Source organism: Vigna radiata, unplaced genomic scaffold (genome assembly GCF_000741045.1).
Source record: "Vigna radiata var. radiata cultivar VC1973A unplaced genomic scaffold, Vradiata_ver6 scaffold_43, whole genome shotgun sequence".
Lineage (NCBI taxonomy): Eukaryota > Viridiplantae > Streptophyta > Magnoliopsida > Fabales > Fabaceae > Vigna > Vigna radiata.
Window position 1 is genome coordinate 663,279 of NW_014542924.1, and position 18,092 is coordinate 681,370.

Here is an 18,092-nt window from a genome sequence, read left to right on the forward strand (position 1 = left end):
CTTAGCTTTGAAAATCCATTCTAACACCGATGTGGTGCCATCAAAGTGAGGAAAACCCAAGGATATGTTGCGTACCAGCACTACAAAAACAGAGGGAGTCACCAGCAAGGGCGAACCAGTTGAGTTCGAAGCATCAATGTGCCGATTGTTGCTAGACGTGAACGAATTGAACAATTTCTGCATCTGATCCATACGATCATTGTTAGCTGTTTGAAATTGCATGAGTAAATCGCGATTAGCTTTGTCACGATCTGGTTGTTTCTCGATCCAATTCAAAATGGAAGTGATCTAGGTTTCATATCTTTCATCTGAGTATTTTCAGCCATTGACGACAATGAAAGCACCAAAATGTAACTAGGAATTTTATTGAAACAGAGATATAACGGTAAAATCTATGCAATTGTTTATGTGTGGAACAAGTTTGTAAGAAAATAACAGTATAAAAAGACTAAAACAATATTCTATCAAGAATTCCCCATGTATGTGGTTCAACCTGAGAAGGAGAAGAGAAGAATTTGGTATAAGAGGATATTTCTATTAAAAGAGAATCAAAATTCAGCAGAGGAGAAAGGAATTGGATTCATACCAGAATTGTTTCTTTTCACCAAACGAAATCCCTTAAAAGCACATTCTCCCAACGTGCTCTCACCCTTTTACACATGTCATTTCTCTTATTTTCTTCTTCCACGTGGCCCTTGCTAACAACGGTCTTTCCCTCCAATTCTTCTACATTCTCAGTCTTTCGGTTCAAACATTTTCTACCATTCGGTACAGAGATCTCTTTATATGTTACAAATATCCTCTTTATGTTAACTAGTAGAAACATAGTGAATGTGGTGCATACCACATTATTCATACATTCATAAAGAAACATAAGAATAAAGATAAAATTTTAAAAAGAAAAGTGTAAACATAAAATAGTTATATAAATTGGTATAAAATTAAATTCACACACAATAAAATATTTTTAAAGGTTTGATCTCATTGAAGTGATTAAACAGCTGAATCTAACTATCTTGCAATGGAAGTTCTTGTATGTTTTTCTTTCTTTGCTTTGTACGAGTTATAGCTAAAATCTTGATTGCGTGCTCTTGAAAAATTTGAAACACAGTATTTTCCTTTCTTTAATTATATAAGAAAAGAAACCGACAATCTGCTTTCGATTCTTTGAACATGGCCATTGTTTCTATGTTTTATTCATTCATGCGTAGTAATAATCTTGAAAGGAATGAAATTGTCCCTTTGACTGCTACGTGCTTGTCTTGTGGATCCATAGAAAGTAATTTACATTTTGGGTGAGTGGGACATGAAGTAGAAATGATCTTAGTTACCGACATACTTGTTGAGGTTAAGATTTATTTTATGTATGAAGAATCTGAATTTGAAAATTGTATTATGAAGAATAGAGCAGTGCAACCCAATTACAGAGGTTCCAGAGACCATAGTCAAATGAGTTTATTTATTAGGACATTGAAGGTCCTCGTTTAGAGAGAGAGAGAGAGAAAGATAACAGAACATGCCCATGTGATATGCCATAATAAATTGCCGTCCTTTATGAAAGGTTGGAAGCCATCTACCATTTGGGATTCCTTCACATATTCCACTATATCCTTATCACTTTTATTGCTATGCAGTATATAATTTTGGCGTATTAGGTCCTCACGTCATATTGTAGATGAAAAGCACGAGCGTAGACAAAAGAAATAATTAATTTCATGCCATGGACAAGACTCACCGGAAAATAAAGACAGTCAATTCAGTAGACTCTGCACATAATGATTACCTTGCCGTAAGGTGCTCAGATTTGAAACTCGTAAATTACTTGCATAACCACCTAGAAAAGCCTATTGGTTTATATGCAATTTAAATCTAACACGCACAACGATGACACTTGCAGACATTTTTCATTGAACAAATCCATGGAAGTCAGTTTCGGTCAAACCTTCCTCTTCTTAAACTTTTGTTGGAAGCTGCATCATACACTATAGTTATTACAACAGTCATGCTATATAGAAAATAGATAAACTTTGACAAATTTCGGTTCAATTCGGGAGTGGAATGTAACTGTGAATATATGCAAATTATTTATCATGCCTATACAAGTTACTATACGGCTATTACATGAAATTGTTATTTTTATTTTGGGAGTGAGATTGGGTGTAATGACAAAAATGTGGCTCTTAAGTACTTGTGAAATTTCTCTACTTAATCGCACTCGCTGTTAATTAACAACAGGTGCTCTTCTTCCTTATAGTACTTCCTGGTTAAGAGCCTTGTCAATTTAGGTAGAGTTACACCCCATCGCTTGCTAATTCAAATTTTTGTGTACTTACTGAAAGTCTTTCGAAATATTGGGTATTGCTTTCTATCATCTCCCGGATCATTTCATCTTTTCATGCTCTGGTTGTTGAGTTGTAACCATGAATGAACATGTGCTATTTCTCCGTCGTTAATCTGCAATGATAAGCCCAAGCAAAAACCTATAAATAAAGGACATGGCAAAGACCTGCAGGCACAGCATAGTATTACTTTAAAATAGCAAACCGTCAATAGCTTTAAATATCCTGAATACCCTATCTTGCATCTCAGTTATATATAATTAGCTCTACACATCAGTACTTTCATGTTAGCAGCATTTAAGATTAATCCCTAGCTGGGATGCTAGCATACCAGATATTTGTATGAAATCATCATAGGACATGAAATTGTATGATACCTAGGAACCCAAGTTAAGTATCATATCGAACACAAGGTTTCTTAGATACCAAAGAGAAAGTACGCCAACAAACCAAAAGCCCCCTAATGTGCTATGATACAGACACTACAATGCATGGAACAACAATCCTAAAACCTTGAATAAAATTAAAAACGATATACATTAGAATTACCATTTGTTATATCATTATTAGCAATATCCAACATTAACTAAATTAATATCATTTCATTTCCCTCCAGCATGGCATAGAGAACCTGTATTCCATGATAACAATAGTGTCAAAGAATTTCATGACACCAAAATTTAATAGAAAAAAGGAAAGATATAGAGGATTGGGTAAAAAGTACTGTCCATAACTAGTTACATATTTTTCGTAGTTCTTTTTTAAAAAATACCAGAATAGTACAAACAAGAGATCGATCACATCAGAAAAAGACTAGCCCCTTGTTGGAAGACGGACTAAATAGTATAGTACTTGGGTGATGCCATCATGTCACATTTGTCAGCTCTAAAAGGTTACAACGTGCATGCTTATTGTCAAAAACTGTACAGCAATTTGTGGGAAAAAAAACTTATGCCATTAAATTGCTAACTGATCTATTTCACCAACGCGTAAACAGTCTTGCATGACATCAAAAATAGAACATACTACGTATAGCACTTTTTCAAGAAAAAATAAAGCAAGATAAATGCTACAAAAATAAAGCATACCATCTAGCTGCTTATGCAGTTCCTGTTATCAATCGTTCCCTTTCATCTAGCTTCTTGACCTTTACAATGCCAAAGAGCACTTGAAAACCAAAGATTGCACAGAAGATATATGCTACAATGGCAGGCATCTGAAAAAGACAACCCGTGACTGAGTAGTGAGATCAAACCAGATAAAAAAGAGATGCAAGGTGGGGAAAAGCTTACACGAATTGAATTGAGATACAAAACAGTTGCAAGATTGATTAGGCTCCCAGCAGCCACTGCCTGTTAATTGACAAAAGGGTAACATGAATATAAGAATGTCTTTCATAATTTCTTTCTCAATATTTAAAAATTATTCGTAAAACAGTTTTTAAAAATTGATTTTTTGATAGTAGGAATACGAAGATATGAAAGCAAAATGAAGAACATGAACAATTGAAAACTGAAATTTGAAAATCAAAGCAGCTTTGAGATGTTCTTGTTTTCTAGTTTCAAATTTCTTAAACTAAAAATGAAATAAAAAATTTGAAAACAACTTTCAAAACCCACTCGTAAAAATAGGTTATTTAAGAAAAGAAAAACAGAAAACAGTTTTCAAAACCAAGAAACATATAGAACCCATATCATCCCAACAGGTTTTCCAAGTGTCTACTCCAGTAACATTATCCATCAATCCTTTAAAAGCCATGGGAGAAATAGAAATATTGAGATGTTGACTACCGGTATGTTATAAGGTAGACACCATACAGTTACACCTTTGCAATATACGAAATATAACTGGAAGCATGGGGAGTTGGGCACTCAGAAATTTAGGCAAAAAAAGTATAAAGACACTAAGAAATGAGTTACACCCATCTACAAGCGCATATACAACTTCATTTAATATAGTACTGTGTTTCCACCACATGAAAATAGCTGTTCTAATTTCCAGAAGACTTAGATTTTGCAAGAGCTACCATACAACAAGGGAGCCTAGAGCTGCTTATAGTAGATATTGAGGTCCTATGTACCCACAAAGAATGACAATGTTTTACAGCAGTAAAACAAACTTTAACCAAAGGAAGAAACAAGCTAACTTTTATAGTTCAAATAAGTCACGTGTTAGCTTGACTCACATTCCCTATAGTCTTCTGGACTGCAGCAACACGTTGGAATGCCCTCTCAGATTCCAAAGTTCTAACTCGGAGCTTTAGATCACCTTGCTCCTGTGGAAAAATTAAGTGTAATAAGCAGTGATTTACAATAGCAAAAGTTCAAAACAAACAACAGGTACGAATCATGTCAACTTCAATTATATTTATGAAAATCAGGGAAATACCAGTCTTTGGATAATTTCAGCGAGCTTGTCAATTCTATCAGCCTGTCTGAACAAGTTGTAAAATGCTTGAGATTGTCTATCCCATCTCTTCCTGAAGTCCTGTACGTCATAAGATATAGATATGATAGAAAGCAATCATCATATTTACTGAACTCACAGTAGAACATGTTTGTGACTACCTTCAGGACAACCTCAACCCCAGCTTCACGAAACCTCAGCAACTCCAGGGCGTAACTACATGGTCAGGACCGCTAGTTGTCAGATACATAAAACATAAATTTGACAAACAAATGAAAATAATTCAAAAGTTAATAATTTTGAAGACAATATTTACGGTTTGGCAATCTCAGTAATGTCAAAGCGTGGGTCAAGCCCCTTTCCAATGCCATCCAACACTGCAGAGACAAAAGTTGACTTATTGCCTTACAACCACGCACTTAGGATATTCAAATTTATGCATTAATTACATTTACCTGAGAAGGCTCTAACAACAAATGTGAATGTAGCAGGAAATCGGAATGGCTGGTCGGCTGCAATAGATAATAAATCTTCACCTGTTTAAAGAAAGACAGCTGGCATCATAATCCCTCCCTTTTTCAAAGTAAACAAGCCATAAGGCCACGGGATGCATAATGTTATTAAATTAATGGACAATAATATTCAATAATTTTAAGTACTAGATGTTTGGATGCATAATTCTTTTATCTGAGGCAAATGAAAGCCAAACTTCAAAAACGAAATCATTATAACCAATAAGGAAAAACCAACAAATTTAAAATAAATAAATGATAAAAATGCATATATAAAACCTTAAGTATAAGCAATTCAATATGGACTTTTCAATTTTCACCTACTCGAATGCTACTTCATACAATTTAATAATCCTCAAGTATGATTGATCCAAAAGTCATAAAGTTTTAATTGTAACTAAAATCATTGTAGCTGGGTAGGAGATAGCCCGCATATTATATATTCTGACCAAACTACTTTTTTTATCTTCACATAAGGCGGATAAATCAACTGCAATACTTTTAAGCACATTTATATAGCCAAAACTTAAAATATGTATTCGGTTACATCAGGTGCATTACCAATAGCAGCCAGACGTTGTTTCCTCTTCTTAATTTTTTCCTCCTTGCTTAATGGTTTTTTGAATCCAAGTTCAGTTGTTGCTTCTTCTCTCTCACGCCTTTGTGCAGCCAGGCGCTCTTCAAAACTGTAGAAGAGAATTAATTCAAGGTTAAACATAAGTAATCAGTACCCTAAGCTGTTCCTGAGCTAAAAAAATGCTAGGAATCAAGAAATTGGTTGGGTTTATGGGAGAGAGAAACAGAGAGAATGATAAATGAAAGAGTTTTTTTAGAACTTTTTCCCTTTCCAAAGGACTTTCCTATTCTACATAGAGCTAACGCTCAGTTTCCCAAACGATACAAAACAGAATAGTCATTTCCCATACATCCTCTTATTTATTTGTCTAACTAAGCCCCCTTTAGTTGCTCAAACTGTCCCCAGCTAATTATTCTGACTGTTCCTTACAAACCTCCCCTTCCTCTCTGCCCTAATAAGATTATCAGTGGGCAACAATAAGATAACCTAATAAATCCAAAACTGATCAGAAATATGCTGTAAAAAAGTTCAGGTAGAATTTGTTTTATTTCTAACATAACTTATCAATATACAAGGTGTTTCTGCACAAACCCCATTCAACAAGCAACGAATTTCAGCCTCTGACATTACTGTCAAATGAGACAACCAAAGAACTATGTAAAGAAAATATATTGAATCAGCAAAACCTGTCTTTTTCAAGATGAAAAGTTTTGACTTAGATCTCCAATTTAGAACATTTTTAGGTGGTTTCTGAATTGTAATGTGTATTACAATCAAAAATTCACAATTTACAATACAACCCTTGTACTTCTCCACATAATAATATTAAATTGAGGTAATAATATCATTGTTTAAGTACCAGAGGTGTTTTATCTACGATACAAGAGTACATGGAAGATTAAGGAACTGCACTAGACACCTAGGTGCAGAACAAGATACAACTAATAAATTGTCTAGCACAATACACCCTACTTAGGCTTAATGATGATACATAGATTATTCTAACACTCTCTCTCAAGCTGGAACATACAAATTTTATATATCAAGCTTGGAACAAATAAACTCAATTTGAGGTCCCTTAAGGATTTGGTCAACATATATGCAAGTTGGTCATTAAATCCAACAAACTTGGTACAAATTTCTTCAACAACAATTTTTCCCGAACAAAATGGCAATCAATTTCTGCATTTAGTCCTGTCATGAAACATTGGATTTGATGCAAATGTGGAGAGCAGTTTGATTATCACAATACATCTTCATGATCTAAACTTCACAAAAATTAAGCTCTCGAAGAAATTGTTTCACCCATATAAGTTCACAAGTGAGAATTGTCCTACATTTAGCTTCAGCAATTGATCGGACCACTACATTTTGCTCCTTACTTTTCCACGAGATAACATTTCCACCAAGAAAGCACAATACCTTGTAGTAGTGTGTCTATCAGTGGGTGAGTCTGCCTAATCAACATCACAATATTTGAAGACTTGGACATTTCCTTTATCTTCATATTGCAAACCTTGTCTGGAAGCCTTTTTGAAGTACCTTAAAATGCGAATAACGACATTCCAATTGCCAATAAATGGGGCCTGCATAAACTAACTAATCACTCCAACTGCAAAAGATAGATCAGACTTTGTAATGGTAAGCTAAATTAACTTTCCAACAAGTTGCCTATATCTTTCTAGATCAAGCAATGATTCACCTTCTTCTATCATTAGTTTTTTATTTAGGTCCATAGGATTATCTACTAGCTTATAATCAAGCATGTCTATCTCTTGTAGGATGTCAAAAGTGTAGTTCCTTTGAGAGACTACAACCTCATCTTTTGACTGATCTACCTTGATATCCAAAAAATATTTCAGACTTCCAAGATCCTTGGTTTGAAAATGTTTGCACAAGTAATCCTTCAATTGAGCAATTCCAACAACATCATTTCCTATAAAAACTATATCCTCAACATAGACTATTAGGTAAATACATTTCCCAAGAGGGATATTGCAATAAAAAACTAAATGATCTGCAAGACTCCAGATATTGCAACTAACAAATCTTACCAAACTCCCTCTAAGCAACAAACCCGAGAAGTTGCTCCATGTATACTTCTTCTACAAGATCACCATGTAGAAAGACATTTTTGATATCCAATTGATGGAGTAGCCGGTGACGAATTGTTGCCATGGCAAAGAAGAGACTTATAGTAGTCATTTTGGTCAGTGGAGAGAAAGTATCACTATAATCGAGTCCATAAACTTGAATGTATTCTTTTGCAACTAATTTGCGCCTTCCAAGATGGTCAAGTGCTTCCTTCACATTTTTTGGAATGGTAATAGAAGACACTAAAGATAGAAAAGAACAATAGGAAGGTGACAATTGGTGATAACTTAGAAAATTACAAATAGAACATGAGTTTCAAATGGAACGAGCACCTTTTCTTAGAGTGATGGGCCAACCTGAATCACCTTCACCAGGAGTCGTGCTATCGAGTGATGAGGGAGAAGAATTTGAAGTAGAGGATTCACTGTGTTCTTGAATAAGTGGACTATTCATTGGGGTCCTATGTTGGAGGATATCAATAGGTAGAGGTGATGGTTCAGAAGGACTCCAAGTCACATTGGGATTGACAAAAACACTAGGGATACTAGACTCAACCACTGCTATAGGAAGGACATGTTGTATGACATGGATATCTTGAACAGATGGAGATAAGTAAGGAGTTTGTTCAAAGTTTGAAGCATTGGCAGACATATAGTACTTCTTGGTTTCAAGAGAGTAATACCAATACCTTTTTTGAAGACAAGAATAGCCTAAGAAGACACATTTGATTACACGAGCAGACAGTTTGTCCAACCTTGGTGACATGTCATGAACAAAACAAACACAACCCAACACATAAGGGGAAATGTGGAAGAGAGAATCATTTGGAAAGAGAATTGAAAAAGAAACCTTATTATTGAGGGAGGAGGATGGCATCCTATTAATAAGAAAACATGCAATTAGAATGACATCCCCCTAATGACAAACAAGAATATTTGCACAAAACAATAGCATACGATGTCAACTAAGTGTCTATTTTTCCTTTCTACTATACTATTTTGTTATGGTGCGCGAGGACAAGTACATTGATGTAATATACCATGTGAACTTAAGAGAGCAAAGAAATTAGATGAGAAATACTCTTTAACATTATTACTTCTGAAAATTGTAATTCCTTGATTGAATTGATTCTTGATCTCATTCAAAAAAGATGTAAAGATAGCCATTAATTCAGAACGGCCTTTCGCAAGATAAACCCAAGTGCATCTAGGACATTCATCAATAAATGTAAGAAAATACTTAAAACCAAAAGAAAAAACACGACTAGGTCCCCAGATATGAAATTGAATAATAGAAAAACTAGAATTACACCTTGACTAAGACCGTTTAGGAAACATAGATCTAACATGTTTTCTTAGTTGATAGGACTCACATTCTAAGGTTTAGAGACTAGTAAGCTTAAGGACCATTTTCTTTAGTTTTGACAAATGTGGAAGACCTAACCAATCATGTAAAAGTTTAGGACTTGGGGATGCAACACAGGACACATTCGGACTAGATCCTAGAGGGTATAAACTTCCAACTTCATATCCTTCTCCAATTCGATAGATAATTTTGTCCATACAGCCCACGATAGATAATTTTGTCCATTTAGCTTCTCAAAAGTAATGCAGGGACTTCTAGAGAATAAAATAGCATTTCCAATATCGATTGTTGACCAAGACAAAAACAATAAGGAACCAACAAGAGCCCTAGGGTGACTTCCACAAGGGTGACTTTGGACCACGTTGGAACGAAGCTTTGAAGGCCAAAACCGAGATAGCAAGGTCTGGCGACACTGGCAACAACAACACGATGAAGTTTCAGTGAGTGGAAGGTAGTGCGACAAAACTCGGCAAGTGGAAGGCGGCACGTGGACATCACACGCCTTGCAATGGCGAACTTAGGTGGATCGCTTGGCAACACGTAGATGAGAATTAGCCTCAAGCATCAGTGGGGTTATTCGTTGCTCGGAGAGGCGCTCTAGATCCAGTGGTTGCCGACTAAAACTATGGTGGCTGGTGGCGGTAGCCAGCAGCGGCAGACAATGAATGGCGGCAAAAACTATGCTGAAGATGATGGAGATAGGCAGAGCAAAATCAACCTACTCTGATACCAACTTAAGATTAAATACAGAGAAATATATTTTGGAGGGCTTGAGAGATCCCTCTCAATCTTCTATTTATAATGAAAAACTTATACAAGAGTACATGGAAAATTAAGGAACTACACCAGACACCTAGGTGCAGAACTAGGTACAATTATAGGTTCAGCTAATAGCACACTACACCCTACTTAGGCTTTATTAATTATTCTAACACCCCTCCTAAATTGGTCTATGAATACCTGTTAAGGAAAAATTGTGCTGTTCTTCTAACAGCAGTCATATCTCCGGTAGGGACAAGAACTCCCATTTGAATCATTGCTTGTAGAACCTAATATACCAGAAAACAAGCTTCATTTGGTAAGTATTTGAGTATATAATGTGATATGGTCTGGTATTCATGTAGGACCGATCATGAAAAGAGTTTACCTTGTCCGGATCTTTCTCATAAACCCCATAAAATGCTTCAAGCAAACCTTCTCGAATATTTGGACTGATACTGTAAGGCACAATACCAGACATATTTGTAAAGGAAAACCATCTCACAAAGCTTTAAGTATGTGCTGCTGGTGACTTTATAAATAAAATAGCCACAAAAGACAAAGAACGTACCTCCCCATCATTCCAAAATCATAGAAGATCAATCTTCCACCATTGACATCATCAACTGCAATATTTCCAGGATGCTGCAAGGAATATGTAAACATCTATTGGTTACACACAAAAATCATCTGAGAGGAATACAACGGGTTCATCTGAGAGATATGAATATTAATTGTAAAACAGGTAGCACCAATCTCATTTCTCAGCAAATAGATGCTAATGTTGCAGTATAAGAACAAGTGCAAAGACAGTTAACCATTTGGCTTTACAATACAATTTACCAGACAGTCAATCCATATATAACATAACATATAGAGATTTATGATATCAATTCTAAAAATAAAAACTCACAGGGTCAGCATGGAAGAAACCATGTGATAAAATCTGTTCCAAGTATGACTCAACGGCATATCTTCCTATCCTGTAGAACATAAAAAATAATAATTTGAATCAAGTTAGGTGCCATCCTCAACAGAGATGCACAAAAGTAAAATATAACAATCTAACAGGTTCATAGTGATTTTGCCAGCATATAATTAAAGATTCTACTAAACTTTTGCGGTCAACACCCAATTGATCTAAAGCTTGTATTTTGTTTATTTTAATTCCTGGAACATATTCCATTGTCAGAATCTGCATTGGCAACATAGATTACGGATAAGTAAGTTACCAGACCTAAAATGGGAAAGGTGTATTACAACATTACAAGAGCAATGAAGATTAAACCTGTGGTGTTGTATAATCCCAGTATATTGTAGGAACTTTCACATAATCCATGTTCTTAAAATTACTAGCAAACAATTCTGCATTGGCAGCCTCCTTGGTGTAATCAATCTCCTGAAAAATTATAAATTCATGTTGCAGTAACAGGGTCAGAGAATGCAATTTGCTGAGAACCATGCATACATCATACCAAAACAAGAACAGACCGGCAACTCAAGTGACTGGAATGATCTCTTATGTATGATCTAAGTTCAAGTTTGTATTGTTTAGATGGGTTTTTTAGTTCTTACACCAAGCTTTTTTCATACGTAAACAATCTATGATGATGCAAAACTATGATCTAACTTCTGGTAAACATGCAAGCATTAAATTCTCTAAAACTTCTTTATGTCTTCCCAATCTTCGCATCAATAACATCAACTAGAACGTAGCACAGTAACGCTATTACTGTTTGAAATTTTGAAAATATCTAATGAAATATGAAATCTGGGACAACCAACAAGTATGCCTCTTTTTTAAAGGACTACAACTGCAGGTCACAACAAAGTACCATTGCGAGCTACCTAATTTCTTCTCTCCTAGCAACTGAAATATAGTTATATCTTTAGTCTCTGACAACTTACACCCTGCAGAACTCTAGGATCTTTGTTATGAAAACCTCCCATGAACCAGAGGAACTTCTTCAGTTTTCTCACATGCAATTCCACAGAGCATAACACTTACAAGCCTCTGCCAAATCTCAATTTCTAAAAAAGATGTGTTTCTATACAAAATTATTATTGGACCTCACTTTCTAACAGTATTAGAACGAGATAATGGAGAGCTAGACAAATTACTTATTTCAGTTCAGTAAACTCAAGTAACATAAGAAAGAAGCATTCCAGAAATCATCACCTGATATAAGACAGAGGCACACTCATCATAAATAGCAACCCAATCCCTCTTTGCACCATCTGATTTTGGATCAAGCTTTTGAAGATATTCAGCAATAACCTGGGGTTAAAGAAAAGATATTGGTGCCATTGTTCCATATGCAGTGGTAAAAACAAACGAGGATAGAAGTGCTGCTACCAGTAACTTCCATAAAGTATAGGGAAAATTGCACTTACCTCCCTTATGTTTCTAATAAAATGACACCCACACTTATTATAACTTTTAAATAGACTTCTAAATGACACTCATCTCCATGTTTTCAATAGTGACACTCACCTCTGTTATGTTTTTAAAAAAAGTGACACTAACCTCCCTTATCTTATTTATATTTGTTTTTGTTTATAAATTCTTTAATTTTTATATTCTAGATCTTTAGTTTTTAATTTCATAATTTTTCATTTAACTTAGTCGTATGGTACTTTTAAAAATATAAGGGAGATGAGTGTCAGTTACTAAATACAAAAGGAAGGTGAAAGACTGTCTCTTTAAAAACTAGAGGGCAAGTGAATGTTATGTTATTAAAACATAAAAGAGCTGAATGTTTATTTTAAAACTAGAGGAGATGTAAGTGTCACTAAGCATAACCTCAGAATAGGTAAGTGAAATTTTCCCTAAAGAATACAGATATTATATGTTCATATACATGCAAACAAGAAAGTCACTATGCAAGGAAAGGGGGGAAAATTAATATAGTACAAATTTTTAAGAGGACTAGGTACTTTTGAAGTGATAAAAATCATTAGCGGATAAATTTGAGAGGAAATAACCGAATTATCAAAAAGTAAAATCAGATTTTCGAAAAACACCATAAGCATAACAGGAAAGCCTTATGTTATCACACTGACCCTCAAGTTTTTAAGATCAATATCAAAAAGATCCTTCAGACCAGGCCTTTGCACTTTAATAACAACCTCCTGTCCCTTTAATCTTGCACGATGAACCTGACCTGTATTAGAAAAAATAGAAGAGCTTCCTATCCCATCTTCTCATCAAATATGATACATTAAATACAAGGATGGGTAAAGTAAAACATTGATTACCAAGACTTGCAGCAGCTATTGGTTCATAGTCAAACTGATCAAATATATCACCTATAGGAGACCCAAGCTCTTCTTCAACAATAGCTACAGAGGTCTCTGAAGGGAATGGAGGAACTTGATCCTGAACCCAAAATACAAAGTGACTAAGGCACCAAAAATGCAACCCTCCCTAATTTTTTCTATTTAACTGTATGCCTTTTTTACATGTAGATTTATGTCAAGATCATCTTGTCATCAGATTCAGAACTCAAAGGGAAACATTTTCAACAGTTCTTTTATCACTTGCTGCCAAAGTACATGAGCAAGATGCAAATCTTGGACCACAAGAATACAAGAATTACAAACAAACCAGTCAATCTTATTATAACAAGAAAATTTGTTTCTCATATAATAAATTACATCAAAATGTGTCTGGGTCATTTGTCATTCCGTTTATGGACACAGATTGAGTAGGCACAACTTATGATAAGAAATGAAAATGTATTTTGCATAATAAAGTGCAGATGTAACCTCAACCTAAAATTACTCTTGACTAGATTGAAAGTTCATTACAAGATTTACAAAATTAAAACATTAAACTTCCTTAAGTTTAGTGGCTAGCCCCAATTACATTTACATCCTTCTTGATTAAAAAAGTGCACTGACTAACCTTACTATATATCAAAGTCTTGCTTGTTCGTGCACGTGTTTTATTAAAAACAATTAAACATATTTCCCCCATTTTATGTACAAGTCATAATATAGTATCTTTCTTGATTGAAAAATTACACCAACCTCCTCCTTTATTTTATATTAAAGTCTTGCTTAACCATTTTTTAAAGTACACATATTTCCCCCTTTTTATAAATAAATTATATCACAGTATCTTTAAAAATAACAAAAGCAAGGGATGTGCAATGGAGGGAGGTATAATTTTTCAATTAGAAAAAGTGTAAGTGTAATTTTTAACCTTAAGGGAGGTCACTATAATCACCCCCAACTTTATTGATAATCTTATACTTTGTGAGACACAAAAAGACACCATAGTAGAATAAGGAACAGTCAACAGAATGCTCAAATACAATTAGAAAGCCACGTCCCTTGCATACAGAAACCAGTGGAAGAAAACTCTATATGTGACACTTCTAGTCTTTCATCTTGTTTTTAAACGATAAATATGACTGGTAACAAAAACTAATTCAAAGATCTCAATGCAGGGAAATAATCTCATAAATTATGTTCAACACTCTAATTTACCTGAAGTTCAGACAACTGGTCAACATATTCTTGAGGAAGAATGTCCACCCTCGTGGAGAACTGCTGGCCAATTTTGATGAATGTAGGACCTAATCTCAGGATGCTTTCCTTCAGCCATTTGGCAAGGGCCTTCCGCCTTAAGGTTTGTTTTGCCTCAGTCATTCCTCCTGCAAATAATAACTTCAGATCAAATGAAAACAGAAACTGATATCCAACAAATTCAACACAGAAACACTACATAGATGAACAGATCTTTTGGTTGTGGTTAGGAGTAGGCTATTAAACACGTATTGATCATAAATACCATAAAATAACATAGTAAAGACCAAATAATAAAATATGGTTTTTCAAAGGTTGCCTTAATTGTGACAACCTCTAGCCCATTTAGCTCTTACGAAGCTTGAGCAATCCTCACCTTATAACCCAATTTTATGGGTTCCGTTATGCCTTAACCCAAATTATAAGATGGTATAAAAGCCTATATTAAATTTGTAACTAGGTTAAATGTATGTACACATGCACTAGATATTCAATCCGGAACATGCGCTTGTTCTTATTGAACCACCCATGCTTCAATGCTCAATCCTAGATGTGAAGAGGTGTGTTGAGATCTCACATTGATAAGAGATATGACAGTTAACGTATTCCTTATAAGGTTTAGGCAATTCTCACCTTACGACTTGATTTTGGGAGTTATGTCAGGCCTTAAATCCAAATTTTAAGTTGTATTAGAGTTTATCCTTGATCCATTGTTAGCCCACCTATATTACCATGATTCAGGCTCATAGCCCAATGCATGAGAGTGCGTTGAAAATTTCCTTGCCAAACACCCCTAGTTCAACTTAGTTGCAGCCTCTTTGAACCCCTTTCATTGTGTTGGGTGTGAGAGGGGATGATCAGTCCCACAACAACTAAGATATATGGCCAAAGTAGTATTTTCAAAGCTTGGGCAACACTCACAATATGAGTCACTTTTGTAGGATTTAGGCCTTAAACTCAAATGATAAAAATATCAAAGCCTATCATAAATCAATTATTGGTCACTCATATTGGCCTATGCTCTATATGTCAAATCATATATGCTTGAGGGCGTTATTGGATGACCCACGTTTGTCCTCGATCTAGATGTCCAATCTTGGGTGTAAGGGACTGTGTTGCGATCTCACATTGACCAAAGATGTGGCTAATGTATTTCTTTTCTCACTAGGCTTAGGTAATTCTCACCTTATAAACTAGTTTAGTATAATTGAATTAAGCCCTGAATCCAAATTCAAAGATATATCAAAGTTATCTTATATTTCGTTGTCCGGCTACCACATTAATACACTTGAAGCCATGGGCATCAAGGGATGTTTCGGAAAGTCTCTAATGAAGTTCTTAAAAAGCTTGACAATCCTCACCCTATAAGAATTTTATATATGGTTGAATTTCACCCTAGGTCCAAATTCTTAAGAAGATATAAGGTCTATCTAATATTTGTTATTGGGTCCCCTATAATTTTGCACACTAGATGGATGTTTATTCTGCAGTGTAAAGGGGACTTTTATTGGATCGTCTGCCTTTGTCAGCAGTTTAAATGTCTGGTCCAACACGTGACAGGGTACATTAAGATCTCATTAAGAAGTGATATGAGCAATATCTTAATACGTTGTCCTTCTAAAAATGATAATGACACTTGGTAAGATTAAAGTTGAAATTGGAATTCAAGAGTTGAGAACGTATTAATCATCAACACTGCTAACACAACTAACCTGCCATGACATGCACTCAAATTTCTACACTTCGATAACATAATTTTGCACAGAAATGTCTAAAGTAGTTGCAAAGGCATATAGACCTCACATTCAAAAAAAAAACTAAGATGTTAGTGGTAAAAATAATATACCAAATCACACAGACATCACATATTCTATACTCGAGTCATTGAATAAGTTTTCATTTATAACTGTTCCAACTATAACATAACATGTTAACATCCCAACAAATGTGATTCATGATTGCAATCACTACTTGATTAAAATAATATTAGAAATTCAGCCAGTAAGGAGTCATGGTTGATTGTATCTGTCTAATAAGTAACCTAAATTCCAGGAACCCAACAGATATTTGAGCACTTCATACACAGTATTGTATGAGGAAATTTGTTTAGAGTAGGACCAAAGCTCCTACAAGCTTAGTCAAATCAAGTTACACAAAAAATACAACAAGGCCATAACCAAAATATTGGTGATGATAAAAACAAATTTCAGTGGATCGAAATAATTTCTGAACTCTTGAGTGGACAAACCTTTGTAAGAGAACTTCTGACTGTTCAGCCAAGCCTTAAAAACGAACGTGGCAACAAATCCCCAAATTTCCAAAGTTCTTTGTATTGTAGAGTAAGTCTTGAACCTGCTCCAACGACCCCCAGGCGCAACTGCAACCTGCGAAAAACCAAACGCCCAGACTTCATTTCATTTCAACACAAAGAACCTACTCATAAGCAATCAAAATAATCAAAACGACAAACCTCGACTTGTTCGCTCCCGGTCTGTTTAAACCACGCGTCTTCTTTCCCAATCTCCTCCAACCTTTTCTTCCTCCCATCCTCGTTCAGCTTCGACGCTTCAACCTCCACCACCACCTCCATAGCAACTCCGTTTTGGTTTTCGTAATCGTACGTCACCAAGCTCCCATTACTGGCGCCGTTAGCGAATCCCTGGACGGTGCCATTGTCGCCGGAAACATCTCGATCCCTTCCATTAGCGGCAGGAACGCCGTTTCCGCTCCATTTGACATCATCCACTCGCTCAGCCAACGCTGAATCATCTCTGGAGGCGCGGATTCGCGTGGCTCGGAGAGTGACGTTGGAGGCGGCGTGGCGGGAAAAGGAATAAGCTGAGGAGGGGAGTTTGGAGAGGGAGATACGGCGTTTGTGGGTGATTTGAGGAGAGAGAAAATGGAGTTCGGGTAAATGGAGAGGAGAAGACATAGCCAAGAATGGAAGTTTGAAGAGAGAGAATAGCTAAGGATTATAGTTTGAGCGTGATTTTCATGGCGTGGGGAGTGAAGAACCAATGTGACAGTGGAGAAGGGAAGTAGAAGGAGACAAAGGAAGAGTGGAGTGGAACACAGAGAAAGGAGGGAAAGGGGTGGAGAGGAAGGGAACACGTGGCATTATGAAAGAAAGATCAGCCATAAAAATATTTATTTTTTGTTTATTTATTAATTTATTAATGTCATGGATATGAAATGAAAGTATGTATGGAGAAAAATGAGAATATTTATTTTTATGTGCTTTCAAAACAAAAATTATTAATTTATGGAATTTCACATTTTTTTTATTATCACATATTTTATTTACTCAGTCACTTATTATTTATGGTAAGTTATTCTCAATGTGCTTCTCACGCGATGAAATAAACATAATATTATAATGTTGGGGCAAACACGCATTAGATATTAATCTTTATTAGATATTGATTTTGATAATTTATGTATTGACACTAATTAAAGGAAAAATATGTAAAAAGAAGTAAAATAAATTAATAAAATATAAAAAATTAT

At 35.2% G+C, this 18,092-nt stretch overlaps 1 protein-coding gene across 3 annotated transcripts; it reads right to left on the reverse strand.

Annotated features, from left to right (window-relative positions):
• Positions 1–1,691: 1,691 nt before the first annotated feature.
• Positions 1,692–17,675, reverse strand: LOC106752747 (protein ACTIVITY OF BC1 COMPLEX KINASE 8, chloroplastic). Of its 3 annotated transcripts, none has more exons than XM_014634495.2 (21): positions 17,056–17,675; positions 16,834–16,969; positions 14,547–14,713; positions 13,311–13,431; positions 13,116–13,216; positions 12,232–12,330; positions 11,341–11,451; positions 11,168–11,247; positions 10,966–11,035; positions 10,624–10,697; positions 10,441–10,510; positions 10,254–10,342; positions 5,819–5,943; positions 5,201–5,281; positions 5,062–5,122; positions 4,907–4,961; positions 4,728–4,826; positions 4,525–4,614; positions 3,632–3,691; positions 3,428–3,555; positions 1,692–2,506 (listed from the first exon to the last, which is right to left on the reverse strand). In XM_014634495.2, the coding sequence occupies exons 1-20, from the start codon at positions 17,515–17,517 to the stop codon at positions 3,439–3,441; spliced, it is 2,268 nt and encodes a 755-aa protein (XP_014489981.1). In that variant the 5' UTR covers positions 17,518–17,675; the 3' UTR covers positions 1,692–2,506; positions 3,428–3,438. The 3 variants fall into 3 exon arrangements, with proteins under 3 accessions (XP_014489981.1, XP_014489980.1, XP_014489982.1); XM_014634494.2 differs by having other exon boundaries at positions 1,692–2,454; positions 17,056–17,674; XM_014634496.2 differs by lacking the exon at positions 1,692–2,506 and adding an exon at positions 2,927–3,260.
• Positions 17,676–18,092: the final 417 nt, after the last annotated feature.

Bases quoted from the DNA above. Each gene is read 5' to 3' on its own strand.
- LOC106752747 (XM_014634495.2), bottom strand. From the start codon at position 17,517: ATGTCTTCTCCTCTCCATTTACCCGAACTCCATTTTCTCTCTCCTCAA. The intron at 14,714-16,833 runs GTTTGTCCACTC...TATTATTTGCAG, and splicing joins TCAGAAGTTCTCTTACAAAG to GAGGAATGACTGAGGCAAAA. The intron at 3,556-3,631 runs GTAAGCTTTTCC...TGTCTTTTTCAG, and splicing joins TGTATCTCAATTCAATTCGT to ATGCCTGCCATTGTAGCATA.